Genomic DNA, 24,594 nt, shown 5'->3' with positions numbered 1-24,594 from the left:
GAATAGTTTGAATTTGGTCCCTTTAAAGGCTGTTAGACTGAAGAACTGAAATCTAAAAGGAATACCGTCTTGCAAAACTGACCTGACTGGTCAGAACAAACAATGTAAGTAATGGGAGACGTTAGAAGTCCTCTGATCTAATTAGCTTCATCCCAATCCGATATTAAACACTCACAGGAGAAGGTAACAGAATCCCAACTCTGTCTTTTCCAGAACTGTTTGTTCTACTAGGCTTTAAAAAAATATTTAGTTACAGACTCTCCGTTAGGTGCCCATTTAACTGTCTGGAGGTGAAAACAGTATTACTCACTGTCCTTTAAAAATACTCACTGTGAAGATCTGAGATGGAAACTAATATCCTTTCAGACACAGAAAAATACTATAAATAAAGCATTATTATAACATAGGTGGAAGAATCATTATCATGTTTGAGTTTATTTGAACATACCAGAAAGTCACATACAGAAACTGCTTATCTGTTGCATAAAAACAGATGAAAGACTGTCTAGTACAAGTTACTCAAAAGAGGTGTAAAGTTATCAGTCCAACCAGGGTTGTGTTTTAGTGTTTAGGTATCACAGAAACTATCAAAAATCCAATGATTTACAAACTTTGCTGATAATTCTAGCACTAAAATAGATAAGTTCTAAATACTGAAGACAGTATGGAATCTAAGTAGCTAAAGCCAGTTGTTTAGGAAGGTTGTAGTACACAGTCCAGTTTTCAGAAATTGTTATTCAGTGTCCGAAAGTACTGAAGTGATGAGTACCTGCTGTTAAAAGAGAAGACAGCATCCTAGGCAGTTTCCCAAAACATAGTTAAACTGTCAATCAACTGGTGGAAGTGTCTTCTCTTTTGAGTGGAGATGAAAATTAACATTCATTTTTAAAGTAGTCTGAATTAATTTGCTTAGGTTTAGGGTTCAGTTGTCCCCATTAATTTACTGGGAACTGTGGCAACATTTACAGGTCTTAGTCTTACATTCTAGGCAAATTATTGTAGCTATAAATACAAGAAAATCTACACTGAATTTTTATTGTCGGCTTCACATTTTATTCTTCACAGTACAATTTAAATACACACACTGAAAGGGTGTATATACTACTATGTATGTCCTACTATTTTTTCATTTATCACGGGTTTTCTAATGCTAATTTTAACTATGTATTTCTGTAAGTATTTTTACTTTAGAACAAGCTGTCAATTACAATGGCTTGTGTTTGCTTTAAACCAAGTAGAGAGTAGTTCATTAATATATATAGAACTGCAGTGACTTATTTCAACTGCTTTCAAATTAGCTGTGACATGATCCTAAACTTCATCCAAATTTTTTTTCATCCAAATTCATCAAATTTTTATGTCTAGTGATTTTTCTATGTGATACACGACAAAAATAAAAAGACACAACAAAAGCATAATACTAAGATTAATAATGTGAAATAAAAAAAACCCAGCACGGTTAAATAGTCTTTCTGAAAAATGAGAGCACAAGCTTTCATATGCAAACCTTGAAATGTAATTTTTTATGCTGCTCATTCTAATTGAGCTTTTTCTCAGCCTCCATAAAAAACCCTTTACCTTAAGAATCATTATCAGCAGTTGTAACAAATGAGCAAAACCCAGCAGTTTTACAACTGTGATTTGCACTTCAAGTAAATACAGTGCTAATGACCTCAAAAGATTGTTGAAACTGAGCAGTATCACTAGTAATTAGACATTTTTGTAACAATTTGGAAAACTCATAATTCCAAATTTACTACTTTATCATTAAATTGAAATAGATACGGTCTTCCATGTGCTTGTACTGATGTAACATCAACTGTAATGGCCACAGGAAAAGCGTAACATTGAAGTGTTTTAACTTTATTAAGCTGAGCAGAAGATTAAATACAAATTGACACTAACAGGAAGAACTGAATAGACATCTTTATTGCGTGGAAGATACTCACCTTGTTATTCTCATCATCATCTTCATCAGATTTTTCTGAGGGTTGGGGTGAAGAATCACTTTTTATTTCTTCTTTTAATTTTGCAGCCTTTAGCACCTTATTCTTCTTAGTTCTTGTTTTCCTCCTCTTTGAATTGCCCTGAATGCAAATTGATCTCTTTAATCGTGTCAACTGACAAGCATCTTTCAACTGTATTTGCAAAGTAAGATTTGGTTTTACATCAGAGAGAGTTCCTTTTATTTTATTTATTACCACTAATGACCACCACTTTACTCAGGATTGGAGACAGAGCTTAGTGCAACAGTAGAGAATACACACAAATAGTAAGAGAATAGTACAGCATGAAACTTGCAATTAATGTCCAGAATTCGTCTTATGTACTGCCTTCAGCAATAGAGTAATACTACACAAATAAAAAGTGCAGAACTAAAAAATGAAAAGGATCAGGTAACATGCCCATAAGGATATTGTTTTACCTTTGTAATGAATGCCACATTTTACTTACTGCTCCAGCAAGCCTTTGTGCTTCCTTCCTTGCAAGGTCTTTATTCAGTAATTTAATGAGGTAGTCTGCACGGGTCTGTAACTGCTTTGCCTGGGGTTTCTTATCTGGATCATCAGGCAAAATCTGAGGAGAAAATGATAGCATCACTGTTGTGAGTATAGATTATCAACTTTAGAAGTTAGCCTGGAGCACACAGAACAGAAAAAGCTGTGCGAAAGGACATGGTAAACAATCCACTGCAATGATACCTAGTAAATATGTCAGAATGTTTAAAGCAAAGGAAATTTCTTAAAAGTTCTCATTTCTCTCCAGTGAAACCAATGCAGAGCCTTAGAAATTGCCTGAGAGTTTAAAATGAACTCAAGAAACCAGCCTCAGATTTCTGTCTCCACCCTGATATTTCATCTAAGAAAATCCAGGCACCTGTACCAGTCAGTCACGTAACTCCTGGTTCTGACTTATTCATCTTCTAAATGCAGCAGCCAAGAATATAAACACGTGGTTTCAAAAGCCAGACAAAATAATGAAAGGCAGGAGTAGGCATCATTATTAAAAAAATTTGGACACAAACCTAGCTCCTCAAATTCCAAAGCTATAGGTTGTTGGCACTGTCACAAAGTTTACCTCACCTCATACTTCTCAGTATTTGCTGCTGCTATTGCTAAGAAGCTATTGCACTAATTCTAGTACAGCCACTCTCAATGTTGGGAGTGGAAGACAGCTTCAGCTGAAGAATATGTCGATTAAGTGGGGATGGAGAAAATAAATCTCTAGAAAAACTTCCCTTCTCAAAAGATCGAGAATACAAAATTAACAAAATCAGAACATCTGAAATAAAGGAAAAGGACTGAAAAAAAATCAAATGACACAGGGCCAACCATGTGAGAATATGGAAACACAAGTGATTGCAAGAATGCATGCTTCAAAATACTCAAGACCCCAAAATGTAGTAATATACCACGAGAAGAATATGAAGCATGTATGAAGTACAACTGATGTATAACATTTCTGCAATTTCATTTATCATAAAATAAGCTCTTTTAGTAATGCTACTTAGCAGCATCAATACCTAAGCAAATTGTCCTTGATAAACTATTGTAGATGACATACCTTCTGTGTCAAACTGAGATCAGGATCCATTTTTATCATTTCCCAGCTGCCATAACCATATTCATAGATGCCTATTAACAAATTGGAATCATCTTCCTTACCCCAATCTATATCAAAATGGGCAGCCTTAGTGTGGCATGGGATGACATATCTAGAAGAAATATATTAGAAAGACAAATCATGATTTTTACATCTGAAACTTAGTAAAGGGGGAAGGGAACATACTAAAAAGTAATGTAACTAGATTTATTTGCTCTGCTAAGATGCTGGTATATTTAAGAAATTAATACAAATATTTATAATAATATTTTATTAGTATTTTTATAAAAAGTTACTGAAATCAGCACTGGAATGTGTTTTAAAGCTGATACAAGACTAAAATATGAAGAACAGATATCTGTCTGTAGCCATGAGCTGTGTAACAGAATTGGCTAGCCATGAATAAAAGCAAAAATCATCATCCAAATGTTCTAACTAAGTGGATAATTTAGGAACTGCAATACACAAGGTGGCAAGTTTAGAGAGTGGGAACAACTACTGCACTTTGATACCCCTCTCAAGCAGAGATGACACATTCAGCTCCACAGCAAGCCTCAGTTTTAGTCCTAATTATTGGTAGTAACTGAATACAATTAACAAGTTAAAGCTGCCACTGGCTTCTGTAACAGCCATAACTTCTGGCAAATGAAAAAAAACCTAAGTACAGCTGTGGAGCAGGTTACCACTGCTAGCTCTTAAAGGGCCTAGAGGGACAATGCTTTATTTTAATAGAGTGTTTGAGTTACAAAAGCTAGTAAGACTTGAAAAGTTTTCTGCATTACTGCTCCTTAAAAAAATATAAAAAATCAGTACCTTTTTCTTTCTTCTGGATCTGAAGGAATGGATTTGTGCAATGGCGCCAATTCTTCCTCATGAGAGATGACTAACTTTGCATTTACTTGCACTCCTGAGATTCGGAATGTTGGGCCTTTAACTTTTCCAAGTCTACCTCCTTAAAATAAATGACAAAGGTATTAAAATATTTACCTTTACAAGTAACATCAGAAAAATGTAAAGAAAACAATTATATCACATCAGTTTTTCTTGACCAAATGCTTGAATTAAATGCTTCAGAACTAAAAAGCTCCTACATAACAGGAGTACTTCTAAATTTAACAGCAAATAAAAAACCTACTGCACTTTTCAGTGGCAAGTCATACAGAAAGAGGAAAAAATAATCTTACTATAACCCTGTTTTTTTTAAATCATCCACTACACAACCCCACCATTTTTGTTCGTATTTCCCAACAAAACTGTTTTCTGTTATGACCAGAGTGCAAGAGTAATTCATTCCTCTTGACATTTTTCACTGTTCCCTCAAGCCCCCTGAATACTGTACCTGCTCGCTCTTGTCCAGATGAATTATCCTTTAAGGCTTTAATACATCCGTTATGTACAAGCTCTCCCAAACGTCTCAGATCTGTCTCTGATTTATCAACTAGCTCAGCATCTCTAGCTACAGCATCTAACCTGTAATAAAAAAAATAGTCATTTTTTGAAACTCTGAAAATTTGGCAGTTGTGAATGATTCCTTCAGACTTCAAAACTAAAGAAAAGATCACATAATTTATCAGTCACCAGGATTTCTACTTGGTGTAAAATTTTGATCCAAGAGAAAAAGCCCCAAATGATTCAGGTATGAGAACAATAAAACAAGAATTGTAAAGAACCCTACCCTAGTGTTACATTATTGCACATTTCTTTAGAAAAGAAAAGGAACCATTAAATCATATATACATATATATATATATATATTTCTCATATGATCATATGCACTATAAGTATTTCTAAGGATTAGTATTTTTAAGAATGGGAAGTTTTTCTTAAAATAGGACTAATGAAAGAAGCTTAAAAATGACAGTTGACAATAGGTAAAATGCAAAATTAACTTTGACAGTCAGAGTGGATAAACTGATAGGCTTTCAATAGGCTTATCAAATGTGACAAGTGAATGATTATTACCAATGAAGATTAAACAAGTCAGCAGATAAATATAAAGGAATCATCCTTCCAAATGGCAAGGTCTGTTGTGTGGCTGTCTGCACACACACCATACATGAAAAAATGGAAGATATTACACTGAAGTCACACTATATTCAAGATGATGTACCTCCCCTACTGCCTAAAGTTTCATGGTACATTCTGATTTTTGTAAAAAAGAGATTCCAAGTTGCCACACAAATAAGAATCAAACAACTTTACCTCTCAAGAGGGCCACCAAATTTCTTGTAACTCTTGATAAACCTAGTAACAGAAAATAATTTTGCCATTTAAATATATACTTAACAAACAGCATTTGTTTAAAAGTTGTATTGATACACTTGTTAATCTTAGTATAATGCTATGCGGACAATGGGAATAAAAAACGTAGAGAGAGCAGATTAGCTTCATATATTCAGATAACTCAAAATCATTTTATGGGTTTAAGAACTGATAAAAATAAAACAATAAAGATACAATTTATTTCAGAAATTACTTTATTAATTTCACAAGACTGAGAATTCCACAGCTGTATGTACCTAGAAATGAAAACTGAATGTGGATTTACAGTAAATTAAGATTTCAGGCATTATGTTATGTGTAGTTATACAGTTATTAAAAAGAGCAATCTCCAACAGGCAATCGGAACATTTTGGAAAATGACATGAAAGATACTTTCTATTGAAATATCTAAGCAATGGAAAGAAACTATAGATACTTGGAGGAGAAAGGAAATTAAATAAAGTAAAAATAAATAAATAAAAAGAAGAAACAAAACTTCCTAAACAATGAAATTACTTGTGCAAGCACAAGAACAGCCTTTAAAAAAGTATCCATCTGCCTTGCTGTTGGATGAGATAGAAAGCCAAAAAGGATCTTTGAAGTAACTCCTCTAAAAAAATACTCTGAAACTTTACAGCATTTTAGAGAAACATGCATACTTAAATTTTAGAAGCAAAGTAGCATTTCACAACCCAAAAATGTCAACCAAAAATAATTCCTCCTTCTTCTGCCAAAACAATACTTCAGCAAATAATTAGCATATACAGAAGGGACTAATGATAGCACAAGCTTCAAACAGGATTTTTAGTCTTCTTAGTTTTAAAAAAAGCAGGATATAAAAATTCAATTATAGTACCAAGAAGTTTAAAAAGAAAACAAAATCCAATCACATGCTTTCATTTGTCACGAAATAGATCTTCTTTCAGCACCACAGGTTTTAGATAAATTGATGGAAATCAGATTATTCTGCTTGTCTCTTTGTAAAATCACTGTCAGTAATCATCCAGTGGAATTACTCTCTTCAAAGGGTGCAGGAACTAAAAAATTTAAAACCAATCATAAATATTTTTCAAACCTAATTTTATACCTCATTAAAACGGATTCAAATTCTTGTTATAAATTCTTGCTTGTTCACTGTGTCAGCACCACAAGGTAAAAACATTAAATTCCTAGAATAAAAATATTTCAAGCAACTTCAGGCAAAATAGATTACCAACTGTAGTTTTGAGACAAATAAAAACATTATTAATAAAAATAATTGTAATTTCTTGCCCCTTTAAATATGCATGTCCTCTCATATCTTACCGCCTGATCTCTGCATCACTAAATCCTTTAATATTTTCTCGAGGAATAGTTCGTGGTCTTCCACGTTTTTTCGGCCTTTTTCTTTCTGAGATAGAGTCACTATCAGATCCAGAGTATCTTCTACTCCTACTGCGCCTCCCTTCGCTGCCATTGAAGCTAATCTGGAATTCCAGAGCAAACAAGCTATGTAAGTAACAAATATAATCAAGTTTTACCTGCTCTGCCAAAAAAATGCATCCAGAAAATGAAAAAAACAACCCCAAACCCCAAAAGCAACACAGTCAGTAAGAAACAAGAGACACCTGTTTTGCACAGTTTCTCATCCTCGGAAGCATATATATTTCTTCAAGTTCTTTTTGTCTTTCCTCCTCTTCTATTCTTCGCCTCTGGACCTCTGGAATGATTTCTTCCCAATTTCTCGAATTTCTTTCTGGTTCCAACTCAATATCATCTTCATCCATATTGGAGAAGTTGGCGACCTTGTACATCGAAATGTAAATACTTTCATCAAGTCAATACTTAAACAATTCAAAGAAGACTTACAGACTTAACTACTACTTTAGGAAAACAAAGTTAGACGCCATATTTTATACGTTTATACGTATAATATTCACATATTTTACCTATTTATATATATGCCATTCTTTCATAAATATAAAATTTATAAATACAAAATGTTTCATGAAACAGTCTGTAATGAAAGTACTTTTATTCATTTAGGAAAGACAGACTCCTTTCAGCATGGGATATGATGAGATATAAGGCGAATCATGCCACTCACACCTGATTTAATGTGAAACTATACTAACATAAAACTAACCAAACATTAATACCATTCAGGTATCAAAATATGTTGTGAATGAGTGATTAGCAGGAGAGCTACTTAATAATATCCCGAACTAAACAAATATATCATGCTCTGCATTTTTATTTTTTTTTTTCCACACATAGTATGTTTAACTGATAACATTTAAAAATACCTAGCATTCCAAGTCTACTTTGGGGCTATAAGCAACTTGGAGAAATGATCAGCTAAGAATCACAAAGAATATATTGCATTTAATGATACTATAGCTGCTTAATAACAAAGGCAGTAAATAAAACACAAAATCAAAATTCTAATATTTTACACATTTATAAATACATCTCATTTTATTATCAAAATACATAATGTATTTTTAATTCTTTATAATGATGGTAAAGTACCATGTATAAGCAAAAAACCTTTTACTATGAAGTGATACAGAGCTGACTGACTGAAGTACCTATTTATGAAGAATGAAGAGATAGCTACACAGAAGATAAATATTTCTGTTTAAAAAGGAAGTATAATTATGGCAGGAAGCAGACCCATACCTTGAACTGTGAAAGCAACTCATCTCCTACAGTTAACGGACCTGGCTCATTTTCCCGAGTTTCAGCCCTCTTCAATATTTCATCTATGTCCATTTCCTGAGGATAAAAAAAAAGAAGTTTCTCTTTACAATTAAATAATTCATACATATTTTCACCTGTTTTATCTACCTAGTCCAGAAGTGCTACTTACTTGAGGCTCCTGTTCTTCTCCTTCAGGTTCTTTAAAAAGTTCCTCAGCACCAAACTTCAAAATTGCTGACAACTCCTCCTTATTAAAAGGTGTTGAGCTGAAATAAATGATGTTTCAGGAAACACATTTTAACTTACTAACTTGGAAAAGTTCTCTATAATCATGGGTCAATTAAGTTTTGTTTTTACTGTTAAACTCTTCATATATTTGAGATACATTTTTAATATGCCAATAAAAATCTACAAAGACTCTGCATCTTGTGTTTTGCCTTTCATTTACAAGTGAAATATTCTTAAGGGTAAGTTGGTATAAAAACAAATACAAGGTACCTTGAAGGAGTAGAGCCTGTATGCAACACAGTTTTCCCTGTAGTGTCCATTCTCTGAATTACTAAATGATCTAACACCATCTTTTTCTTGGCTCGTTCAAGAATATCTTCTTCTACCGATCCTTTTGTGACTAGTCGATAAATATTAACCTATGTGTATTTAAAAATAAAAAAAATTAAAAGTAGAAATCTCAGTCTTCATTACTTTACTTGATTTTTTTCATGGGCTTCAAATATGAAATACTACTTTAATCACATTACCACAGTCTTTAGAGAAACGTTTTTCTTTATAAAATTCAGTTATTCTTGGCACAAGTGTTGCCAGAGGCAATGTCATACTTCTAACTATTACTGTATCTCTTCTGTAAGAAGGAAACAATCCTGCTGAGAACTAGAACATTTAGGCACCATGTGCCTGATGTTATTGTATAGAATGACATTATACCAATGAATGTAAGACAGACAACTCCACAACTCTTCTCCGACTCCCACTCAAGTATCACAGCTGCCATATTATTTCTTCCTGTACGGAGACTTAGGAAAAAATGAGCATTACTGACATTTCTGAACATACACAGAAAGTATTGTTATTCTCATAAATACATGAGGACTGAATGGTGCTGACAGAGAGTGGATAGCTGATGTACAGAACTGTCCTTCAGGTCTGAAGCTTAAACTGAGTGTGTTTACCTGTTTCTTCTGTCCAATTCTATGTGCTCTAGCCTGTGCTTGCAGATCGTTCTGTGGATTCCAGTCAGAATCAAATATAACCACAGTATCAGCAGATGCCAGGTTGATACCTAATCCTCCAGCTCTAGTAGACAGTAAAAAGCAGAAGTCCTGAAATCATAAAGTAGGAAATAGTTTTATATACAATACTTGTAATATTCCTAAAGGAACCAATATACTTTATGGAGTTTGTGGTGCAGACTGCAAAATCATATACTACTAAATCCTTAACTGCGCTATGCTTAAAGCCTCTTTCAATAGAAAGCAAACACAGATTACCAATTTCTTTCATGATGTTACTGACTTCTCACCACTTTAAAGAAAGCAGTATGCTAGATGAGGATCACTGAGCAAGACATCCTGACAAAACCAGACTGGCTAAAAACTATCAAATCTTACTGTCAAAGCCTTTAATGTAACAGAAACTGTCTCTCACCCTCCCTGCCCCAAGACCTGGAAGACTAAACACTCATGTCAGAGCAGGGAAAGCACTTGAGTCTACACCTAATTGATTAAGAGACAGGCAAAAACCTTCTGCCAAGTTCAATGCTGTTCAGCTTATTCATAAGCAATATGAAAATGGGTAAGCAGCGAGAAGAAAAAACCCCATAGGCAATATAAAATTATTGACTCAGTCTTTCATAACTAGGAAAGACTGTAGAAGGATATTGAGACATGCAAGAAACCAATGTATGAAATCCAAGCTAAAGTAAAGCAGGTTAAAAAACCCCAAACAAACCAAATTTTCAGTACAGTTACAGGAAACAGCAAGCATTACAATACGGAAACAGCCCTGAGAATTGTGTTAAAGATTTCCAGGTAGCCCTCAGTTCAGTAATACAAAAACTATACAAAATCCCCTCAAAATAATATGAAATTTTAGGAAATAGAAAACTGTGAGCATTCTTGTTCTTGCTGTACAAATGCAGAGCTTGCCTCAATTTTAGAAATGCATGGTTTAAATTCCTCTTCATCTCAAAAAATGTACAGTGTAACTGCTAAGATTTCAGAAAATGTCAACAATGGCTATGAAAGAAATTTGAAAGAGAGTTAGCTTTTGTATTTAACATGGAGTTCAGTCCTTCTCCCTCCACAAAGCAGAAACAAGCTCAGCAACAACCAATAAATGCTATCCTTGAATACCAATTAAACCAAACAAACTAAACCTCAAAATCAATGACTGACCAACCAACCAACCTCCCATCCCCCAAATATGAGAGTGTAGGACAAAAGATTTAAACTGATCCAAAGATATGCAATGATTTGCATAATAGGAGTGCTAAATAAAGTATAAATATTCCAGTTCAGAATCTAAAGAAATGCAACAGATGCCTACATACTCACAGGTTGCTTACAAAGAATTGCTAGAAATCAGTACCTTACTATTTCTTCCATGGCATGTAACAGGTGGCAACAAATGAAGATAAAAGGTATTGTATTTGACACAAGTAAAATATGATTGTTCATGCAAGGATATATGAAGTTAGTTCCACCCATTGCCAATGGCTTTTTGGATGCTAACTGCTTAAGTTCAGCACTCTTGTAAACGTTATTAAATTCTACAGAGGAAAAAAGTTGGGGTTAAAATTCTGCAGCATTTACAGAGCAATCAGCTACCATTTTCCTGATCTACGTGTTTTCTACTTAACCTTTTCTTAAAAAAAGGATTATATAAACCTTATACACTAGGCCGCAACAATGAATTTCCAACCTTACTGATACAATCCTCACTTTTTTCAGTCATCCTTTTTTGTGCAGTGTCTTTTTGTACTTCTTGGGAAGAAATAAAACAGATTCCTCAGGAAAAAAAATTACCATACCTCTGATCCTTCTGCATTAAAATGATCCAGTGCTTGTTTCCTCAATTCCCCTTTTATCGATCCATCAAGTCTCTAAAGAGATTGAGAAATACAGTTAAAAGGTATTTTTTATACTATATTCAATAGCAGAGCAACTTCGATTGTCAGCTGCCAAAACTTTTGTGTGAAGGGAAACAAAACAGCTCATGTAATTTTTAATCCATCTGTTTAACTTCAAAGTAACATTCATCACAGAGCCACTCCCTTTCTAGAAAAAGAAGATATTTTCTTCCACGTTTTTTTAATCAAAGGGGTAAAAGTCACATAATCACAAACAAAACTGAAAGGGACTTCCAAGGGTCATCTTGTCTAAATCCCCTACTCTGCCAGGGACAGCTAAAGCATGTTGCCCAAGGTCATGTCCAAGTAGCTTCTGGACCTCAACAAGAGACAGAAATTTCATAACCTCTGGACAGCCTGTTCCATCCAGTGTTTTCATACCCTCACAGTAAAGAAAAAAAAAAAGATTAATATTCAAGATCAAAGCTTCTTAGCTGCTATTACCAGCAAGTTTTTTACCTGAAATGGGAATTGACGATATTTCAGATATTCTGCCAGGATGTCCAGCATCCTTACCATCTGTGAGAAAATCAGGACTCTGTTGCCACGTTCTCTCAGACGAATCAGTAGCTTGTCAAGAAGGATTAGTTTCCCGCTGCTACGTATTAAATGCTACAAAATCCAAGAAACATACGTTGCAAAATAAATTAATCTCAACACTAATGCACACTGGGATATGTTGGACATTAATCTAAGGCTTCCTTTTCTTTCTATTACTGTGGGCAGAAAAAAGGCAAATTCTGACATTCCTAAAGAATTTTACAGTTTAAAACATCCATACAATAATAGGTAATTAAAACTGTGCATATTTATTTAGTCTATTCTCTGTCAATTATTCAGTTCCAATTAAGAATCAGAAAATACTTCACTGTAAAAACCCAATTATGCACATTCTGTGAAAATCTGTTTTTCCTTGATACACTTCAATAAGAACTAATAAACTGCCAAGGCACTATAAAATCCTGTGAAAACTTTTTTCTTTTTTTAATTAAAAAAGTGGCATTACCTGTAAGGCCTCCTGTTTATTATAGAATTCATTATCATCTGGTGGTTTAATGAGGTAGCAATGGTTGCAACACTTCTTGAGTTCCATCATGATGTTCAAAAAGCCTGAGGTACTGCCTTTTGAACCTTTGCTAAGGGCTTTGTAATTCCTGGTTAAAATCCACCTGTGAAATAAGATGTACAATATTAGTAACTTTTAACCATATGTGTAAGTAAGGCATATGTAAGCTGTCAAAATAGGAACAAGCTAAAGAAAAAAAGCATTTCCCAAGAAAGCATCTTAACACATCAAACAAAAGAAACTACATAAACAGACATTACACCAATGTAATTCCTGAGCCCTTGCTTCACAAAATTTTATTGCTGTGAAACCCTGTAGAAGCCTCAACTTACATACAGTATACAAACCACTGTAATTCAGCGAATTGTACATAGACATATCACTGAAACAGCAGAACACACAAAGAGCTGGTACATACTTGTAATATTGTTTCTGCAACGCGCTCATTTCCATCCTCAGAATTTGCTCAACTTTAGCAGGTAAAGACTTTTCTACATCTTTTTTAACTCTCCTCAGCAGAAATGGTTCAAGTTCTTTGTGAAGACTTGCATAACCATACTCTCTCCCTTTGCCATGCTCCTCTTCAAAATCTTCCCATGAGGAAAACCTTCAACATAATAAAGTATAAGCACAAAACAGTGACATGCTATGAACAACCTGATGAAACTCAGGAAGAATAGTAACACATATACAGAACATGTATACAAAGACCACAGAAATACATATATGTTTAGATTTCTTCCCCACCTCCCTTCTCTTTTATCAAATTTCTGAATTTTCATCTCCCAAGAAATCCCAGATATTGTGCCTGTAAACAGAGGAATGGAGTTTTCTAAAAATGTATACAGAATGAAAACTTCTGATTCCACAAAGGAAATGCAATGTTTTTCTTTTTCTGCAAGCCACTTGTCCAGATGGTTGCAGAAATTTCAGAAAATTCTGTTATTGTATTTTAACAAGACAGCATAAAAAGCCATCTCCATGTTTAGAGGGTGTGCAGGAGAACAAGAATATATTGAAAACGTGTCTTGCAGCTTGTATGGTCTAGCTGATGTGTAGCTATTGTCTTCACAGACTTGGATAATGGAGTTCATGATCAAACAAATGAATAATGGCTACCCAACCTCAGTGGCTTTGCTGGCAATGTTCTCAGGAAAATCATAGCTCAAACTAAATAGAGCTATGGTGCTTGGCATTTACAAGATGTCTGAGACGAACACGTGCTCCAGTTTATCTTAGGTTTAAACAAGTCAGTACAAAATCAGGTCAATGCAATAAGCTTACCATATGCAAAACACACAGGAAAACCAGCTATCTGATTGAATTACAGAATATTTATAATCTTAACACAAATTTGTTTTTATTAATAGTACTAATACAAGAAAGATTCCATTCTTCTTCCCCCAGAGCAAATCTATATGGTTTTTCTCTCAGGCTAAGACAAAATCTTTTTTCCAGGTTCTGACCCACACATCAATCCATTACTTTTGAGCACTGCTAAAATGGGAAAAGGTGACATTTGCTGCCAGCATTACTTATCTAAAGCAGCATGAAAAGACATATGCATTTACTTTATATAGGATATTTAAGCAATCTTTCAGTACAATTCCCTACATCTACTGATTCTCACATCATTACTCTACTTTGCTGTAACAAACTGTAACAAAAATCTCTTTCTTACTTATCTGGCATGATGAAGTGCAGTAAAGACCAAAGCTCTTTGAGAGAGTTTTGCAGAGGGGTTCCAGTAATAAGAAGACGATGGTTAGACTTAAAGTCTATTAAAGTTTTGTACAGGAGAGAGTCGTCATTTTTTAAACGATGAGCTTCATCAACTCCTATGAATGCCCAATTCAGACCACCAAGGAATGACTTGGAAAGAAATGGAGAAGGTGTGAAACATGATTCAAATTATCACATTCAGTGATTTCCCACATTATATAATCAAGCTATAAACCCAATCACTGCTTGGTTTATTGTAATAAAATAATAGCTATACGTTTTAGTGCTAATTATGGCTTTTACATTTGCCAGGTTCAATGAAAAGCCGTGTAGTCATCCTAACATAGCATAAATTAAATTTATTATTTTAAAAAAATGCACAGAAATCTGAAGCACATTTTTTTTCCATGGCAAAGGAAAAAAAAAATCATTATTGACTTCCTCCCATACAAACAAATGAAGTAAACAAAGTCAAGTGTTTCCTCAATTTCCACATACTCTTAGAAGGATCAACAGTAACTCTGTGTGCTATCACTACAAAGAGAGTAATAATAGATGTACACATATTCTGTATGCACAGTATCACAGAAAAACTATATGGGACATCCTAGTTGTGAATCATATTTGGGACTAAGGACTGGGTTCTGTTTCAGTTCCTTGATGGCAGTCTGCAAAGAAGTAGAGCACGAAGTTGTAATGATCATTACAGTAATGAAACTCTCAAGCAAAGTGCAGAAAATTAAGCGTTACCCACCTCACAAAATGGGAAAAGGCTGAAAAGCCTCACCACACATATGTAAAAACCAAAAGTGCTTAAAATAAAAAAAGCCCCGCCCAGCCCCCCAAAAAAACCAAAATCCCAAACTCCATACTGCTGCACTTCTGAGAATAAAAACTATCAGGCTCTACATAAATTTAATGGACCATAAATTAAACACACCCAAGTCTAACGAGAATTCTATACGGGGGAAATTATTTTTGTCTCCCCACAGAAGGGCAATTACCTTATCCTTTAGCAAAATTTCATATGTTGTTAAGAGTATGTTAAATTTCAATCGTTTGGTCTGTGGATGCATCCATTCGTGAGTTCTTATCTATGAAAAGAAACAAGTAAACTATAAGCTGCAGAAAAAAGCTCGTGCTGACTGGAATAAATTTAAATACTGCAATAATGCAGGTATTTAATGGCACAAAACAATATGATAATGAAAAAGAAGGACAACACACACATATGTAACATTTATATATATTAATAGATATATACATATTAAAATATATACATTTAATATATAAATATATATGCATACATATACCCACTATATATACACGTACACATATATAACATAGAAGAATTTTTTACTTTAATGGGTAAGACTACTAACATTAACAAACAAACAACTTCTCAGGAAATAAAATAAGACCATGACTAGGTTTCTTACATATTTATTTTCAATTATATCCATGTAAATAATCACATGGCAGAAGATAGCTGGTTTTCAAACGCAAGACAAAATTTTTAATACTGTTCACTATTAAGCAGAAAGGAAATTTGTCACACACATTTACATGAGATCAAAATCCAAGCTTTCAATTCACATTTTGAAGACATAGGGCTTCAGCAAATATTTGCTCAGTCCCAAACAAAATATTTGAGACATGCAGACAATAAGAACATGAAGTATGTCTTGTTCACATTATGTACAATATGTACAAGCCTTTCCAAAGACAAGGAGAAATACTCACCATATTTCTACTAGTTATGTCTCCTAAGTAAACTACAGCATTCATCTGAGGAGCCCAGGTTTGAATCTCTCTTTGCCATGATGTCAAGGTAGAAAGTGGTACAACCAACAAGAAAGGCCCATACAATTGATGCTCGTGAAACAGATAGTTCAGAAAAGAAATTGTTTGTATTGTTTTACCCAGACCCATTTCATCTGCGAGAATACAGCTATTCCCTCTAAAACAAGAGAAAAAAAAAAAAGCAAGCAAGCTATTTAGGGGAGGTGTGGATATAGGGAAGGTTTGGATAAAAAGAAATTATCATCTTTTGAGTACAAAACCTACCCATGAAAATTTTCAAGACTTTGCTACTATATATTTTGATGAAACTTATATACATTGTTTTTCCATAAAAAGATTTCCAATTCCTCCTACGCACTTAAATCAACAAAAAGGTTGTAAGCAGTCTCCTCCCTAGACTAATTTTAAAAGTTTAACACTAATGTTGACATTCCAAAAATGTTTGTTTGGATTTTCCCATTTTACTGGTTTGGGTTTGTTGGTTGTTTTAAAACTGTGACTTACTCCATTGAAACTAAAAGCAAAGTAATGACACAGCTTAGCTGGTTTTTGTTGAGAACAGCCACAGAATGGTAATTTTTGGTACTACTTACATCAAAACCAGTTCCTAAAGACCTCTATTTTGAGCTTACTGTATGAAAGTCTCCAACTTAAAAAAAAAACAAAAAAAAAAAAAAGAAAAAAAACATTTTAATACTTTACAAATGCTTGCAATTTGAGACTACTTACTTGCACCATGAGTGAGCAAGCCAATTCAACCCATTTAACTGATAATCTCTTAACTCTAAATTTTCGGGTCCTCCAATGTAAGATGGTTGCTTTTTCAGTGCAACAAACCGTGGCCTTTGCTTTAGAACCTGAGAAAAGCAAATTGATCATCAGTCAATCATTGAACTGTAACTGACTGAAACTGCCAAAAGATCTTCCCCCATAGAAAAGGTAATAGGAGGCATTTACTAGGCCATTAACTCTAGTTTTTATCCATCAATATAATCAAGGCCATAGAAAACCACCAAAGTAATTTGCAATTTGAAACTAGTTTGATTGCTGATCTAAATGACACAACATGAGTGACATTAACTCACTCAAAGTTTTCTTTTAACTACAACACTTAACAAACACACTTCTGAATGCTAGTAAAAATTCAGGGGACTGGCATCTACAAAACCTACTCTCAGCAGTGATATTGCCTATACATCTCACTATACATATCATCATTGGTAATTTCAAAATACCAATTTCAAAAAAAATTCATAATATGTATTTGATATGTGAATAAATAAATAAATAAAATCACGTTTTTACTATTGCAACTGATGCGGTAGCTTGAACTTGGCCAGGAGCCAAGCTGCCACCCAACTGCTTACTCACTTCCCACCCTAGAAGGACAAGAGAGAGAAATGAAAAGGCAAAAGAAAAAAATTTTGAGTCAAAATAAGGAGTGTACTAGGTGAAGGAAAAACACCTACCCAATCAAAACAAAAAAGCACATAGAAAAAAACCCAAAAGTGACAGAACGTGAGCCACACATCAATTCACCAGCAGACTGATGACCAGCAAATCTCCAGGCAGCCCCTGCTCAGCCCACCCAATTTATTGTTCAGTAAGACACTAAATGGCACCAAGTACCTTTCTGGTCAGCTGGGATTCAGCTGTTACTGGTGTGTTCCCTCCCAGCCTACTCACGGTGGGGCTAACAAACAGGACACAGAGAAAGCACTGTGCAAGTGTTCAGCAGCAACCAATATGTGTTACCAAAACCATTTAGGTCACAAATCTGAACCACAGACTGTAGAGGCTGCTATGAAGAAAATTAACCCTACCCCAGTCAGACCCGGTACAACTGATTATAAATCCACTGCAAATTACCTACTCACCTTGCAATCTTTAAAGGGAGTGGTCTTGGATTGATTTCTGCTGAAGTACTCGTCAATGCGTGCCTGAAACTTTTTGGCAATGAGAGCTCCATCTTCCCAGCTGCATTCAGAGTAAGGCAGACCCTGCCACTTACAATAGTAGTCTGGATAACCAGCAGCTGATTTCTGATTTGAATGAGCTGTAAAAATGCACCAGATATCTGATCAGCATTTTACTTCTACAGTGTAGAAAAACATTCATTTTAGGTAAAAATACAAGAGAAGCTAGACAGCCTAGCTAGACAGCTAGATCCATACAGACAGCCTGACAGCTCTTCTCTTTACCTGAAGTTTTGTTCCGGATTTAAAAGTTTGTGATATCAATATTTTACATTTCTTAACTACAAATACAAGAGCACTGAGAACATTCAGAATCCCTGACATTGATTTCTGTCCATAAGTTTGTAACATACCAATTATTCTTTCCACTATCTGGTATTGTTTATGTAGATCATCTGTAAGCTCCTGCTGGCAGTTGTAATATTCCACATCTTCTGGAGAAGCGTTTTTCAGCCTGGAGTGAGAATTAAAATTTACAACACTTATTACACCATATACTTCTAAAACTAAGAAAATTCAGCAGCTCTATAGCTCTGAATGTAATCATGCCATGAATCTTTCCTGGAAAACTTTTTGGAAGGAGCAACTTAAAAATCCCTACCACAAAACAGCTGTGTCTGGATTAAGTGCCTCATCATTAATGACTGAAAATACTTATTGCTGAAATTAAGTATTCTCCATTAGTTGCTTGACTACAACTGGTACCTGTAGTAGCTGGGTCTCTGGGTAAGCAGTACACTTTACAGTTATTTTCATGGAATAGCAGTCAGAGTGGCTCACTCTGTAAGAATCCATCTAATGATTAGTTGCTAAAAATCCCACCAGCGTTCATTGATTACATTAAACATACTAATAAAACTGGACACCAAAGACATGACTTTAAAATGTGTGTATTTCTTCATGTTTTTGTTCTCAAGGTTCAACCTCAGGTTTCAGCGAAGAAAGCTGAATTTTTCAAAGGAACGTGAAATGGCTAATGCACCAAGAAAACATTGATCCTTGCAGCAATTCCTGAAGAATTCCAATCAAAGTATAATGGAAAAATTACTAAAAGCAAAAATTTATTACTCATTTTTCAACACTACTCATCTTGTTAAAACTCCATTTATACCACACAGACACATACACACACACTCAGCCCCCCCACACCAGATTCAGAGGATTATGTTATTGGAACATGTTAAAAGGGGCTTTGTCTTTCTCAGTTTTTTTCTTCACACTGCACAGACACTTGAAGTTATGTTCTCAAAACAGGTAACAGGTCTCAGAAACACAATAGAACACCTATAACGTTTCAAAATAATTATCATAAAAATAAAAAGATTCACCATCGTTTTGTTTCCTGATCCTTTTTCTTGTAATTGTCAAGTTTCTTCATTCCTTTAACATTTTGTTGCTTCAGTGTTTCCTCCGTTTCCCAAGTGTTATGGATGTGTGACCAACCTTTCCATTTAATAAGATACTGTATTTCTGCTGGCTCCTTTGATTTTTCAAACCCAGCGTTTGGGTCACCATCTGCCTCAACTGCATATATTGTGGTTGCAGCACCTGTGGCTGAGAAAGAAACCACATCACACGCCTTGAGTAAGTGTGCATTATCGTAAGTTAACCAGCTAGAAATGTAGTAAAGTAATTGGTGGTAATTTGATGAGCATATACTCGGCTAGTGTCTACTGCACTCATGTCATTATTATTATTCGAAAGATTATGTATTAATACATACACAAGTAGACAAGAGAATCAAAAAAGCAACCAAAACTTCTACACCTAACCTGCAATATCCTATCTTTTCTCATGAGATTTTTTATTTGTTTTCCTGGTTTTTAAAGCAGTCACTAGGGAATGCTCCACACTAACATTGCTTGTCATCTTTGTTTGTTTGTTTGTTTGTTGTCCCGCCTCTGTTATCTTACAAGGTAAAAATTATAAAGTGCAGATTAAGTACACACTTTATTGTAACTGCAGCACACTAGCAGCAGGAAATGGGCTCATTTTGGTGAGGACAGCTTACAGAATCACAGAATATTCTGAGCTGGGAGAGACTCACAAGCATCATGGAGTCCAACACTTAAGCCTGTATGGAGATCAAACCCGTTACCCTGGTGTTATTAGCACCCAGCTCAAACCAAGTGAGCTAATCTCCATGGTGTTGATAAGGAAATGAGACCACCAAGCTGCTGGAACAGATAAATTCACAGAGAAGCAATGCCAAAAAGCAGCAACAACATCTGGGCAGGAAGAAGGAAAGAAGCTTAGCTCCTAAGGCTTTGACCACAGCAGTAACACCATACACTGGAGCAGGATATGGGATAGCACGGGAGAGGGAATTTGAAAGAAAGAATAGTACAAATTCTGAGAGAGGTCAATAACTTTAGACACTAGGTATAATTAATGGAGAAAGGTAGCCCTATAGCACAAGGGGCTCAGCATTTGGGTGGGGTTTTTTCACGTGTTTGTTTTTATAACTAGCCGTCCTAGTATGGAGGAACTGGGTACTCGGGACAAGGAGCAGGCTTCATCAGCAAGTGACTCAGCCACACCAGAGAAAGCAAAGGCAGGGAGGGAATGGGAGAACAAAGAATCATCCACTCAAGCAAAAGATCAGATTTGAGACCAGTTAAGGAAACGGAAAGTGCACATGTCGGTGGAACCTCACCAGATACATCTACTGGTCCTGAGGGAACTGGCGGAGGAAATAGCTAACCCACTACTGTAATTTTTGAGGCCATGGTGGTCCAGGGAAGTTCATACTAACTGGAAAGGAGAAATATAAACCTCATTTTTGAAAAAGGGAAAAAAAGAAGACCCCAGACTCTGGGGCCCCCACCGTAAGAAGGATATGGACATGCTGGAGCACATCCAGAGGATGCCACCAAGAGGGATGGGAACACTTATGGTACAAAAACAGGCTAAGAGTTGGCTCTGTTATGCCAGGAGAAGAGAAGCCTCTGGAGACACCTTACAGCACCTTCTAGTACCTAAAGGAGGCTATTAGAAGGCTGGAGAATGACTTTAGTCAAGGGCATGTAGTAGTAGGACAAGGGGTAATGACCTTAAACTGAAGGAGAGTAGGTTTAGATTAGGTATTAGCAAGAACTTTTCCTATGAGGGGGCTTGCCCAGTTACACCCAGAAAAGCTGTGGATTCGCCACACCTGGAACTTAAGTGCTCAAGGCCAGGTTGGATGGGCCTTTGACCAAAGTGGTGTAGTGGAATGTGTACCTGCCAATGGCAGAGGAGTTGGAATTAGTTAATCTTTAAGTTCCTTTCCAACCAAAACCATTCTATGAGTCTATTATTTTTACTTGCAGACTCAAATGCAAAGCAGAATTCTAGATATTCTAGGATATCTAGACACAATTTTAGATGCATTTTTGTAGCCATTCCACACATGGTTCTGTATTTGTACGGCAGTAACTGAAATCACAATTTCAGTGGTGCAGCCCTGCCAATACTGTCTTTCAATGCTTAGACTACTAGTCAGCTCTCCAATCTAGCCTATCTTCTCCACTGCATTGTACATAATTTGTACTGACCAAGTACCACTGAAGTGTATGAACAGTATTTTAACAATATGGTATGCATTTATGCAATACAGAGCTATCTCCACCTGACTTTTATTTTCTACTTAGGTGTGCAATTTTTCTGAATTTTATTCTGCTATACTTGGATAGGAATAGGATCATTCTTATGAATATGAAAGCTGAAACAGTATAACTTCTTCATAACCTTAGAACTATTGCTCCTTAACCTATAGCTGAGAATATGCATTGAAGCTGCACCATGAGCTTAACAAGGATCTTCAAAACACTTTGAAAAATACCTCCTTTACGGCCAATTCGACTATCCATAAATTTCTCTATAGTTTCAAATTCATCTTCTTCGGGTTGTGGAACATCTTCTCCACAAACTTCTAGCAAATCATCAGAATCTGTCTTGGTTTCTTCAGCTTCTTTGTAACTAATGTTGACTGTTGCCTGGCGACGAGATCCCCTCTTATCATAATCATCATCATCCTCCTCCTCATCATCATCCTCTGATGAATCAAGTTGCCTCTTTTTTAGTCCGGCACTCTTTTTCCCACTTTTTGGCTTAATTCTTGAAGACAATAATGTATGACACAACAATGATGTGTCAAAAGGGACAACAATAAATCATCTGCATTGTTTTCTGAATACATGTATTTAATGAATGTTCAATTACTCTGCTTTCATTTAAAGCAGACAGGAAAAGGTATTCACTAGAAAGCATGTTATTTATTTATTTGTTTGTTTGACATTATCATGTTATTTTAAAAAAAATTACTTTTTTTTTCCTCAGTATTATTATTTTCAGCTACATGTGTACAAGTAGTAAATACTCAACTGCTTTTTAGAAATTGTATCAGAGCATTCAAATGCCTAACTTCTTACCTGGTTGGAGGTTTCCGGCTTCTGACCTTGTTTTTTGGCTCATAGTCAGATTCACTCTCTTCACAGCTGCTTTTCTCCCTGTCTTCCTCCGATTCAGAATCTGAACCAGTTCCTGATACTGACCCTGATCCTGACATTTGCCAGTCTTCACTGTACACAATGAAAGACAAAACAGTAATTTCATGTTGTTGCATTTTTTTAGAACAGTTACTCATCCATGAGGGATCTGCTGTAATTTCAAGACTCTCCACAGAAATAAAAATCTTGTTACAGGTATTTCAGTTGATGAGACAGAAAATTATCCCTGGTGAACACCAGGTAAATAAAAAAACGCCTAATGGAATCAGAGGGATTTGGACTAAGTTTTCTGCTCTCAAGAGGTAGATTTAAAATCTAAAATAACAACAAAAATCTGGATTTCTATATAAATTTTGGCATGAAGAAATGAGATAACTTGACATTAAGAAATCAAAGCACTTAACAAGTCTACTTGGACAGATACATATTCATCAGAAGTCAGACATGTTCCAATCAAAGTCCTATCACACTGTATTCTGTTGAGTCCCATACTAATGCCTACTATGAGTCACAGTGAGTATGGGTCACTGTGGCCCATGTGAAGAATCAGCAACTAGACACAAGAATCGAAAAATAACAGAGGCAGATTTGAGAAATCTGCAGAAAAACTTGAACTGCAGCAACTGGTGAGTGGCACTGGCTCCCAAAAGCTCCCACTCAACTCTCACATCAGTGCTTCATAGCCAGGCACGGTACTGCAAGTAAGACAATTGTGACTGAGTAGCTGGATTCCCTAGTTTCTGCTTAACTGAGATTTTTTACTTTGTGACAGGAAAGATGATGCACAGTATCTTGATCCTAACTCTGACCTTATACAGGAAAATTCAATCTTAATAGATTAATTAACAATTTAATAAAGCTTTTAATATCAAAACTATAACTTTTAAGCATGTCCAAGGAAAGGAATAAAGGAAACAAAAGCAACCCCACAAAAATAGAAAAGAGACGCTTCAACTGGCTTCAACTAAGGGATTCTAACTTGAAATTGCTTTGAGACAACCTGTTTAAGTAGTTTCCCAACTCCACAGGAATTCTTATGGAGGGCCTCCAATTCAAAAGTGAACTGTAGTAAAGTATTTTAGAAATAAAAGCACTGATGAATGTTTTCAAACAGTATTACAGACTCTTTTGCTGAGAAACTAGTGTAACAGAGATGTTAATTTGAGAATTTGTTTAAAAATTACAAAACTAGAAATGAAAGATAAAGACAAATGTAAAAGAGAATTTAAGCATTTCAGGAGTGAGGAAATCAAACCTAAGTTACAAGCATCTGTCTCTATGATAAAAAATGTGTGCTATTACTTAGAAAAATATCTTACTCTTTATGTTTTTTCTTCTTGGTTTCACTGGATGAGTCATCTGCTGAATCTTCACTACTTGAGGAGTCCTGCAGGGGAAGGAAATAAACCAAAGCAAATTCATTATTACAAAAAGAATTAAGTACCTCTAACTAGTAGATTTTGAAAAAATACATCCGCATCCACTTTCAAACTGAAGGCATATTATTTGTATTTTACCGTCTTCATGCCTTGCAGTTTAGCTGTTAGAATACTGCTATAGTTTTTGTATTTATCCATCTATGAGTACACTGTGCCAGTACCACTCTGGAGAATACCACATAAAATCACCAACTTAAAAAATTAACATTGTACCATATAAAAACACTCTTGGCGTAAACTGCTCCACATTAATCAAGATGATGTGTCTGTAAAAATCTTAATGAGATCTCCTACCCTCAAGAGCTTTTTCACCTTCCATATTTTTTCACATTAAAACACCAATGTAAAAAATTTTGAGAAGAGCATGTCCCTTCTCTCTTCACAACAGAAGAAAAAACAAGAACAC

General features: G+C 35.2%; 1 protein-coding gene across 10 annotated transcripts in view; it reads right to left on the bottom strand.

Moving 5' to 3' along the window:
- Positions 1–24,594, bottom strand: part of CHD1 (chromodomain helicase DNA binding protein 1) — a 54,728-nt gene that overhangs the window by 9,033 nt on the left and 21,101 nt on the right. For 6 of the 10 annotated variants that reach the window (XM_058825996.1, XM_058825989.1, XM_058825992.1 and 3 more), the window contains 26 exons: positions 24,069–24,136; positions 22,672–22,821; positions 22,083–22,357; positions 19,588–19,813; positions 18,613–18,713; positions 18,161–18,339; positions 17,013–17,140; positions 16,224–16,440; positions 15,485–15,574; positions 14,440–14,630; positions 13,177–13,365; positions 12,699–12,861; positions 12,152–12,304; positions 11,594–11,665; positions 9,735–9,884; positions 9,046–9,194; positions 8,717–8,813; positions 8,527–8,622; positions 7,473–7,649; positions 7,171–7,331; positions 5,806–5,847; positions 4,943–5,073; positions 4,417–4,555; positions 3,565–3,715; positions 2,455–2,577; positions 1,950–2,087 (listed from right to left, as the gene is read on the bottom strand). In XM_058825996.1, coding sequence (XP_058681979.1) covers positions 1,950–2,087; positions 2,455–2,577; positions 3,565–3,715; positions 4,417–4,555; positions 4,943–5,073; positions 5,806–5,847; positions 7,171–7,331; positions 7,473–7,649; positions 8,527–8,622; positions 8,717–8,813; positions 9,046–9,194; positions 9,735–9,884; positions 11,594–11,665; positions 12,152–12,304; positions 12,699–12,861; positions 13,177–13,365; positions 14,440–14,630; positions 15,485–15,574; positions 16,224–16,440; positions 17,013–17,140; positions 18,161–18,339; positions 18,613–18,713; positions 19,588–19,813; positions 22,083–22,357; positions 22,672–22,821; positions 24,069–24,136 — 3,756 coding nt within the window. The remainder of the gene's footprint in view (positions 1–1,949; positions 2,088–2,454; positions 2,578–3,564; positions 3,716–4,416; positions 4,556–4,942; positions 5,074–5,805; positions 5,848–7,170; positions 7,332–7,472; positions 7,650–8,526; positions 8,623–8,716; positions 8,814–9,045; positions 9,195–9,734; positions 9,885–11,593; positions 11,666–12,151; positions 12,305–12,698; positions 12,862–13,176; positions 13,366–14,439; positions 14,631–15,484; positions 15,575–16,223; positions 16,441–17,012; positions 17,141–18,160; positions 18,340–18,612; positions 18,714–19,587; positions 19,814–22,082; positions 22,358–22,671; positions 22,822–24,068; positions 24,137–24,594) is intronic. The other 4 variants (XM_058825997.1, XM_058825999.1, XM_058825998.1 and 1 more) reach the window with 2 other exon arrangements.

Source organism: Poecile atricapillus, chromosome Z (genome assembly GCF_030490865.1).
Source record: "Poecile atricapillus isolate bPoeAtr1 chromosome Z, bPoeAtr1.hap1, whole genome shotgun sequence".
NCBI classification, from domain to species: Eukaryota; Metazoa; Chordata; class Aves; order Passeriformes; family Paridae; genus Poecile; species Poecile atricapillus.
The sequence above is the reverse complement of the archived record's forward strand: the minus strand, read 5'-3'. Positions and strand labels throughout refer to the sequence as shown.